This window comes from Rhagoletis pomonella, unplaced genomic scaffold, assembly GCF_013731165.1.
Source record: "Rhagoletis pomonella isolate Grant_MI unplaced genomic scaffold, Rhpom_1.0 Rhpom_scaffold_00004, whole genome shotgun sequence".
In the NCBI taxonomy this organism is placed as follows: domain Eukaryota; kingdom Metazoa; phylum Arthropoda; class Insecta; order Diptera; family Tephritidae; genus Rhagoletis; species Rhagoletis pomonella.
In genome coordinates, this window is record NW_023458558.1 from 8,966,195 (window position 1) to 8,977,248 (window position 11,054).

Consider the following 11,054-nt stretch of genomic DNA (forward strand, 5'->3'; position numbering starts at 1 on the left):
GTTGGCAATTATACTCGTTTTGAATTCACTTCAAATTAGCTTTAAAATAAAAAATAAAAAAATAAAACAAATCAAACAAAAAACAATTTTCACTTATGTATACTCAAATGTTAAATATTTTCATAATTTATTTATTTATTTAGGCTAATATTTAAAGAGCATATGATATACATACATTCATACATAATTATTTACGCAGCGCATATATGTATGTATACCTGTAAGTGTATGTACCACGCGCATTTGTAAATTTTCATCTTTGTTACTAACAGCTTTAGTGCGTATCTACTTAAGAGATTTTCAGGTGCCATTGAATATTTTTTCACAACTAATGCACATAAAATATGCATATACAGTTAATTAAAAATTTAAGAATAATATTAAAAAATATACATAGCTTAAAATCTGCTGGGGGAAGCTAAAGAGAGTTCAACAATAATTTTTTTAATTAGTTAATAATTTTTATTGTTGCCTAATTTTTATCACTGAGAAAAAATATTATACAAGACTTTTAGTTTTTGTCACAACGACAGCCTGGCTATACCTGATAGGAATTTTAGCAATTTTTTTTTGCCTTGGAACTTCTTATTTGTCATGGCATAAAGGTATGGAACGTTTTTAAGTTGGCGAAAGCCATATAAATTTGTACTTTCTGTTTAGTTTTACGAAAAAGTAGGCAGTAATTTATCACTTGCTTGCACATAAGTTCCTATTGGCATTTTTTTTATTTTGGCACAACGTTTTTCACCCAAGTTTACATATGTATGTATGTAATAAATACATAAATTTTACCTTGGAAATTCAATTTTGGCAATCGTAACAGAAATTATTGGCAATGCGGTTTCAAAGAATTATTATCTTTTTTTACTATAACTATCGATGTGACAATTACACTGGGCACTCACTAACATAACAGTCTAACACGAGCGTATATGCATACATATCAGATTTTGCCCTTTCTTTGAATTTACACCAAATACATATAAATATTGGCAAAGTATGTAGACGAAGGAAAATTGTCATTTTTAAACGTTTTTACTTTCGTTTCGAAAAGAGTCTTGAGATTAAAACTGAATATATCTGATTAAAAAAACATCAATTTACAACCATAACATATGTATGTATGTAGTATTTGTGTTGTGCATTGGGTATTTAGATCGAGCTTAGGAGTAACTGCTGCTATGTATATGTAATAATATTTTATATTACAAAATAATGCGGAAACATTAGTATCCATCCATGGTTGTCAAACTGCAAGAGCATTTTGCTCTGCCTCCGTACTTTTTGGATGTTGCTCTCACTTCAGAGAGTAATTTTGCTGTTTGACATTTTTACAGGATTTCACACGAAAAGTATTGGATCAGAGCTGGATCAGGTGGCGCTTTTTAAAAACGCTAACTAACACTTTAAAATTTTGATTGAAAGTGTATTTTAATACATCCTACTAAAATCTTGGTTAGGGCTTTGTGAATTTAGGTAACGATTTGTACATTGTGCAATTATTTTTCGAAAATCATGAATTTGGTGTACCAGAAGTTTTCCTATAATGTGTGTTGGTGTTGGTTGATTTTTCCGACAGGGTGGTAAGATGATTTATTTTGGAACGAATTTCCGTCATCCCCTGTCAAGTTTGGTTTGCAGACAAACCGGTTTCAGCGTTGTGCCATCTTCAGTGTCATTTTTCGTTCTTATCCTATAATACTTACAACTCGAAGTTTTACCTTCTAATGGCTTTCATAAGAAACCTCAATGTCAAAAGTAGAATTGAAGGATCGCCATAAACAGAACATAGGCAAACAATTATTCAGATATACTGTATACATACTGGCAAACCCAGTCTCCAAAGCCACTCCGTAAGACTTTAAAATATTATAAGAAAAGCCGAACGAAGATGCATATGATGAAGAATTTTCATCTATTTATTTTTTTTCTAAAATTCTCTAACTAGATTATGACCAATAATTCTTCATGCTCAATGCACAATACGTACATGCATACATATAAATAAACCTAAAACAAGTAATTTTTAAGCAAAAGATACAACCGACTTCAATGCTAATAAAAAAATTTCTACAGGACACAATGATCGCAACTAAGCCAAATTTATATTTCCGATAAAACAAAGAATAATCGAAAACGGTTCACTTGGTCCAAAGCTATTCGGTAACAACATAAAAAAAAGGAAAAAAATATTCCGATGAATTGATAAACATCCTACTTTTTTGAAGTCGGTTTAGAAAAAAACAAAAAACATCGCCATTAACTAATCATCTTGTATACAAACATACTACATACATATATATTTCTGTACATATGTATTTTCAGATACATATACATACATATATCCTATTATTAAACTATAGCATCTCGCTAATGCGATACAAATACAAAAGGTAATAGTGAAATAATCGAAATGTACCGTTATGAATGTGAGATCAAAATCCGGCACAGCGCGTTTCTAATAGATATACATACATACATAACTACTATGCAATCATATATCATAACTAATAAAATAAAAACATATACAATATAAAGGATATCTACATACGCGCATATATCTGTATGCAAATAAACCAAATATAAAAATAGTTATACAATTACGAATACTTAACAAATACTAACTGCGTCGGAAAGCCAAAAATTCTATACAAAAAATAAATAAATACTATTGTATGTATTACAAATATACAAATGTACATATGTACATATGCATATATATGTACATACATCCACATAAATAAATAAATAAATACAACAAACAAAAACATGTGCTCAAGTAACAGCTACTATCCACACGCAAACATACATCACGGTACATGTATTAACAACCACAGTGCTAGAAAGTCATCTAGTGGATGCATTACCGCTTGCATTACCCTTTACAAAGCACATGCAATGGGTGGCATAACGCTTTATGAAATTATACTTAAAAATAACAAAAAAAAACCTCCTTTGTTACACATACATCACAACTACAGCAGCTATAAATGTACCAGGAAATATAGATATATATCGCGCGTTTATCAAATATAGAGATTTGATTCAAAATTTACCTTTTTTGAGATTTCATCATGCAATGAAAAATATATTGAGGTTGTTCACGCTTGCCTGGTTATCAGCTTATGTGGTTATGTGGTTATATTTTTTATTAAGTTTACAACAAATAAAATACACTACACAATAATAATTTTGAACCAGATACCCCGTTAACTAGGAAAGCGGGAATAACCTTATTATGTCTTATAGATAACTAAATTCCCCAAAAATGCCGAAGGTATGTTGTTTATTTTATTTGTTTTTCCACAAAATTAAAATTTTGAAATAACTACTTATCTTTCTTATTAAACTTGCAATATGTAAAACCATACATACATACTTAAATGTATTATTAAAGACGACATATTACCTATGCATGTATTCGCCTTCATAGTTATAAATGCACTTATTCGGCCTTCTAAAATATTAGACTTCGAATTCTCAACTACAAATTACCCCATTGCACTATGGCTGAAATAAGCACTTTCTGCAATCAAAAATTCAATTTTCAGTTTTTGCTTTCAAAATCTTTAACAGGCCGACTTTATTCTAGGTACGCTAATTAGAAAAGAAATTATAAATTTATGACCGCAAGGTAACCCTGGTCCCTCTATCTGTCAATGTAAAGTTTGTGGTTTTGGTTTTAGTTTGTGCTAGAATTTTATGATATTGAACTGCAGTATTTTACGTATATAAAAAGTTTGCGGTGTAATCATTTTAGCAATGGAAAATAACATTAATGGCATGTACTATTGACTGTAAAAATCGCGGTTTTAAATAACATTTGTGTTTTTGAAAAATTCACTGTTTCAAAGTGTATGTTATGATTGTAAAAATTTTTAACATATTGTGCTTTTTTCGTGGAGTATGAATTTTTCTGTCCGATATCGTCCGATAAGATATATTCATATATCTGATAAAAGGGCATTATATCTACTGTCCTTTTGTGTATTCATTGTCTGCTGCATCTTGCTGCTGTTTGATAAAATTGCTATTTTCAGGCATCATCAAAGTCAAAAATGATTAAATTTTCAACGTCTGGATTGACGTTTTTTAAATGGGACATACCAGATTTTACCACAGATGCGAATTCTTTCATTGCTTCTTAAGAAATACCTTTTTCCATTTCATAAAATTTCGCACACAATGGCAGCACTGAAACAAAAATGCAACTTAAAACTAAATTACTTAAATCTAAATTTAAGTCGGAAAATGTAAAATGGAAGAGCAAATTAATATTTTTTCTTTCTTTAATATTTAATTTTTATAATAATATTTTTTATAATATCTACTTTATAATAATAATAATAAAATATTGTTTACTATTCTAATATTTAATATTAATACTTTTTCGCAAAATATCGTATTGCGACCCTGAAAAATTGGCGTGAGAAATGGAAAAAGGCATTTCTAAGAAGCAACCCTGTGCTCGCCAATTAGCAAACAGAGCGTAACCACTTCTCACCAATCACCGAAATTTTTCTCTTTTGATTGCCAAATGATCTAAAAAGTTTATTGTAAATGATTGCAATGGAAAACATCAAAATTAGTGTATGTAGCACCAGGCTTTTTTAATTCGTAAATTTTTAACTTTTTCTGGGATATTTTTTTTTTAGTTTTTTTAGGTAATTTTTATGGTATATTAGGGGAATTTTTGTTAGTTGTTAGGTCATCAAAATCCGAGTACTGATCATGAATAATAATTTTGGCATGAGAGGAAAAACCACTCAAAGAACATTCTACATAATAGCTCAAACTGAAATAATTCATTGAAAAACAAACACCAATTAAAATCTGCTACACGTGTGAATTTATTTTTTAATAGCACATCTACATGTAAATATATACATTAGTAAATATTGAATTCCTTCAAAGACTTCGAAATACTCAATATCATTTTAAATTTGCAACCTGGCAACGACTTATGTTTGTATACATACTTCGCCTCATTTATAAAAAAAATTAGTCACAATTTGAAGATATTTTAAAATTTAAGTGGATCCATAGGGGTTTTAGGAGGCCTAAGGACAGCCAGCGGCTTTTATGCGTAAGTTTAGTTGAGAGTGTCAATAATTTTTGTACATAAATACTTACAATATATGCGTAAAAATAAAAACAAAAACAATGAAGAAACATTTGTAATACTTATTTGCTGAATTCAACTACTTGAAGAAATTATTTGAATAAATTTCACTAAAATTAATATAAAAAGGAAAAAATACATATGTAGAAAAAGAAACCAATTCCCAAATATGTATGTATGTATAAGAAAAATTTAAAGTTTTAGGTTAAAGCTAAACAATTTTTTGAAAATATATATTTTTTTTCAAATTTTCCCTAATATGCTAAAGCATAGCTTAAACAATAACTTAGAGATATATACATACATACATATGCATTTGGTTTTGTGTTTAAAAGTTAAGTAAATTGTTGTTGGAAAAGTGCAGTTTTCTAGTATTTAAGTTATATTTAAATAATTGAAATAAATGAAGGTAAACAATTGAATTGAAATTTACAAAGCTTTAATTGTTAAATATTAAATGAAAACTAATGAATTGATTCTTCTTAAAGAAAAACAATAAATTAATTACTTAACAGTAAATGCATACATATATAGAAGTTTAATTTGCGCTAATTTAGTCAAAACTAGTTTTTAAATAAAACATTAAACATCGAAATAAAACCAAAAAATAAATATTTAATAATAAAAGCACCCGAATTCATGCATATATAAATATAGATTCATATCTAGTAATACGTATACTTAAAGCATAGTTTGTTAAAAAAAAAAAAAATTATAATTACTAAAAGAGTGCTTTTCTCCTGCATTCCTAGAGATTGCGGGATATTAGATTTTTTCAGGCAAAAGCAGCTATTAGATTAGTAAATTTGCCACTCTATACACGCGTAGAACAAAAAAATATATATATATAAAATAAAAACTTAGTCAAATAATCAAACTCAGCTTCTATTCACTTCATTTTATAATGAACAATAAGCGATTGAAAAGGTTAGAATAAAAAATCAATAAAAAAAAAAGAAATTGGAACTATTTAAAAAAATCCTTTGCCTACACTTGGGTCAATAAAGTGTTTATTTATGTAAAATCCGTTTTTATAAAAACCAAAACTCTTAAATTTGTTATTAAGGTTTATTGCTAAACATTAATTCGCTCATTCATACTAGTACAGTACAAGTCAACAATTTTCAGCGGCATTACCCGTTGCGAAGTGTGGCACCAGTGTTTTAATACCACAAAAGTCATAGCGCCTTACTTCGAGACGAATTTCACAAACAACCAATTTAAACTATTTAGTTTCAGCATGAGTTGTTTATTTTGAAAGTGGCATAAGTCACTAAAAAATCAGGTTAATGATTACATTGTTTACACCTGGCAAAAGTCAATTTTACACACGAAAAAAACTATAGTGAAACTGGGTTTTTATTTTTTTCTCTGGCGTCAGGACTTTTTAAGAGACTTTGCAACTTCAAAGGTATGATTAGTCTCAAATCAAAAAAATTTTATGTTTTTATATTCTAAAGAATTTTTTCTTACATTAGGTACCCATACTTTTATTCTAAACTGCACTGAAATCTCTACATTTAATAAAATTTTAGCAGGCCGATGTCTGTACATAATAGGGGGGTCTTCATTAGAGCAACAGAAGCCAAGTCAACAATATTTAGAATTTTTGTTTGTATGAACATACAAACATTTGTACTCGCATCACTCAAAAAGTAATTGACAGAATTGAATGCAGTTTTCACCGATGCATTGCTAGAGCTCTAACTTAAAATATAGAGAGAGAGAAAATTACAGAGTTGCCACCTGTTTGAAAATTACAGATAAAGTAAATTAATGAGATAAAGTAAATATTGCAATATGCTTGCCAAAATAAAGGTGTTGAAGAAGGCTTTCAGCTGAACATATTTTTCTTGAAGGTTGCCACCTGTTTGAAAATTGTTATTCAATTTAATTGACAAGATACATTTAATATTGCAATATTGGCATCAAACAGGAGCGGGGTAGGAAAGTTTACTGGGGGAGGTTGCCACCTGTTTGAAAAATAAATGAAATATTACAATATGGGTATCAAACAGCATAAAAACACTTAAGGCGCAGAGATGCGTGCCGAGTATTTGCTAGTTTTTAAATAAGTTTTTTGAAATTTCAAAGTCCTTTTAACAAGAAATCCCCACCTAAGAGAGAAGAACTTAAAACGCAGTTTTACCATATTTGGCTCCAAGTTTTGCGAGTTGTATATTGATTTTTTTTTTGTGTGTTTAAAACTTTTTGTTTTTTTTTGTACGATGTTACAATTTTATTGAATAAACTTTTATATAAAATACATACATACATGGTATAAATTATTATTATTATATATGTAACTTAATCATCAGTTTTAGTAAGTCACTGTAATTTCAAAGCATCGCTTCAGTAAAATACATCAAACAAAATTGATGTAAGTCAGTCAGTTTTCAGAACTATTTATTTTGAAAGTGGCTCAAGGCACTTTACTGCAAGTAAAAGTGGTGATTTTTCGATGATTATAATAAATTTTCAAATACAAGTAAAACTGCTCGAAAGTTAGCATCAATATTTTTTTAAACGTGTTAAAACGCAAACGCTTTCATATGTATGTACATATATCAATTTAAAAACACAATGTGGCTTTTGCCACTTTCAAAATAAATGGCTCAAATTAAGAATTTTCACTTTGAATATTCATTATCACAAACAATATTATATTCAATAGTAAATTAATATATGTGCAGCTTCCGACTGGTCCAGTGTCAACAATTTTCAATATATACTACACTATTGACTGCGTGGTTAAAATTTACAAATATGGAAGCTATTTTCATATTAAAAACCATTTTATTATTTTCCGACGTTAACTCAAGCCCAAAAAAAAACTTTTTTCCGGTATGAGGACCAGGGACCGATCTCTTCGAAAAAATGTTACTTATGGTCCGATTTGCTTGAAATTCTGTACTAATATATATTTTAACAACCGTTTTTTCCAGTAGAAAGTATCATGAATATCCGACACTACATCGGCGTATTAGATCACTGAGCATGTCGAACTACCGTGTGTTCCAATTGGTCCAATGGATGTGATTTGACAATATTACTTTGCGTTAAAGCTTCACTCGGAGACACCAGGATTTAATTGCCTGGAAGTTAATTTTAAATTACCACCGTTAAATAAACCACCATTGCGCTCCTTGAGAAGACATTTAAGGTATTCCGTCTGAAAAAAGATATATGTTGAACAACGATACTCACCAACCACCGTACTATGTAGTAGTTTCGAGGACAGATTAACCATCGATCGGATCATTGTTGAATGTGGATTGTTTGTGAAAATGTTGGACCAAAATGTTTCAATAAAAAAATTCAATTTGGGCGTAACGTAGTTCGCCAGGTCTGCTAGTAAATAATAAACACAGATTTGGTATTTAGGTTGAAGAAATAAATCGCTAAACCACAGCCCACTATATGGGACGAAAATTCGTTTAGCATTTCATAAAAAATACAACTTTTGTAAGAAGAATTTTCAGTGAGTAATTGTTGATCCAGATGCCCACCATAACTATTGCACTTGGCGTGACGAGTTGAACGTAATAGTCGTAAAGCAAGACAAACACGAACGATAGAGTTACAAAATTGCAAGGAGGAACGATGACGGCTGCAGACGAATCACTCTAGTAATAGATAAGGCAGTTAAAGTAATTGCTTAAATAAATGCACAGAAATTAAAACTTTGTTTTTATTATACCAGCAGCAGGTATCAGTTGCTAATAACAACATATTTACTTCCCAGGGTGATACCCTTTTTTAATTGCAACAGCTATTCATTTTTAGAAAAAAGGTAAAAGGTATTCAGCATTTCGCATTTTCGCAATAATAATAATAGTAAAAGATAGGGTTTAGAGAATCTAATAAGTGTGATGTTATGTCCAAATTTTGTTCGGAAAACAGCCACGAATCGAATCCGTACAGTACGCAACATTTTACCGGATAAATGCTCGTGAAGATATGTATGTAACATCACACTAACTTATTTAAAATACAACGAATAAATAGAATATTAATTTATATGTATGTAATTCTAAATTGCAAAAATTATATACACAAAAGGAAAATACAAGTTATACATTATATAATTAAAACAGCATATGTAGATTTTTCGTAATAGCGATGGAGAGTAGGCAAACGCAATAGCATTAAAAATGTAGTATAGTAAAATGTGAAATCTTGCAATTGCATTTTTTATTTATGATCGACATGCATGTAAAAGTTAAGTACGTAATATTTCATTTGTGCTTTAACGCATTCGCTGGCTCTGCATTTCATAGATTTCAAGCCATATAATTATTGAATTTGATAATATGTATGAATGTAAGTGGTTGCAAATATACATATATATATAAATAAAAGCGTTGTAAAATTAAAACAACTTGTACTACATATTTAACATATTTAGAAGTAATAAAAGCACACTCACATAAGTATTATATTTTTTTCTAAAGCTGTTGTATACAGATTAAGCAAAGCGCATTATTTGCTATATACATGCATATTTGAAATAAATGAATTTAAGTACGCAAACAATTAAATAACATAAGAAAAACTTATACAAAACAAATACATACATATGTATATGTATAACAGAAATCATACAACATATGTATGTACATATGTTATCGATACTTACATGGAAAGATTTTAAGCAAAGCGTACGTGTGTATTGTACTTAATGGCGGTAAATATACATACACCTCACATGAATACTAGACTTATCTAAACACATATGAACAGATGGAAACATAAATATACATATATATTAAACATTGTGACAAACAGATTTAAAAATAATAGTTGAAATAAAAATCTAATAATCGAATTAAAATTTAACGTTGTTTGTTATTTGATGGACAATCCAAAAGTAGTATTACCATTTTAATTCACTTTTATTTGCGTTTTTTTTGCTAAATTCGAGGTAACACACAATTATAGTTGCCTTTCTTTTTAAAATAGTTACAATATTTGTTCAGAAATAATAAAAAAAATAGCTTCTAGCATTAACACAATATACGCGTATCACACTATTTTATACTTTACTTGGTTACGTTGCAGTAACTTACAATATCTTACTTTGCCTTCTTATATTATATTAAAATTAATTAACTGACTTTCGCTTGGCGGCGTTACTGAATACAAATTTAGTGAATACCTTAAACCACTTAAGCGTTTTTAATCTTTTTTGTTGCGATGCATCTAAGGAAAAAAATTTCATTTAAATAAATAGAAAGTATAAATTATAAAAACCAATGTCTTAGCAATAGCAATACAAATGCTACGCTTTTTCATACAATTCATACTGCAGCCTATGGCATTTTCCTTTCTACTAAAAAATTTTGCGTTCGCAGTGCCTTACGCACAAATACTAAGGATATGGCAATGGATAGGCAACTTTTTTTGTAGAACAAAAAACGCCATTAACTGTTTCTGACTTATCACCGTCATCTGATACATCAAATTGATTTTCAACTCCATTATTATTATCGGTTTCATCTACTTGCTTGTGTGGCGAGTTGTGCTTTGACTTCTGTGCTGCTGCCTCTGACATGGACGACTCGTCCGATGCAGTATCAGCATTACTACCGTTTTCTAAGGAGAGTAGTATCTCTTGTACCCCAGAAGTCGTTTCCGGTGATTCCGTCAAGGGCGCTGTGGCAGTTGTATTGCTGATTGTAATCTTGTTCGACGTCGTCGTGCCGCCGCTAATGGCATTCAAAAGCATTCTTAAGTTTTCGCCCGAAAGACGATCTTCATGGTGTGCCGTACCTGTGGGAAGCCCATTATGATGTGTCGTGTGTGTACCTATTTGAGGTGCCTGCCATACACCTGCCCAAGCACGGGGACTTAGTATGTACTTGAAAGTCAGTTTCACAATATAGCCAATCAAAACCACCAAGAGAACAGATGCCAAATAGTTGAAGGGAAA

The 11,054-nt window shown here is 29.8% G+C and overlaps 1 protein-coding gene across 4 annotated transcripts in view; it reads right to left on the reverse strand.

The window, feature by feature from the left end:
- Nucleotides 1-9,287: 9,287 nt before the first annotated feature.
- The window catches only part of LOC118736943, a 38,836-nt gene continuing 37,069 nt past the window's right edge, over nucleotides 9,288-11,054 (reverse strand). For 2 of the 4 annotated variants that reach the window (XM_036467108.1, XM_036467106.1), the window contains one exon: nucleotides 9,288-11,021. In XM_036467108.1, the coding sequence (XP_036323001.1) occupies nucleotides 10,494-11,021 (528 nt within the window). In that variant the 3' untranslated portion in view covers nucleotides 9,288-10,493. The other 2 variants (XM_036467109.1, XM_036467107.1) reach the window with 2 other exon arrangements.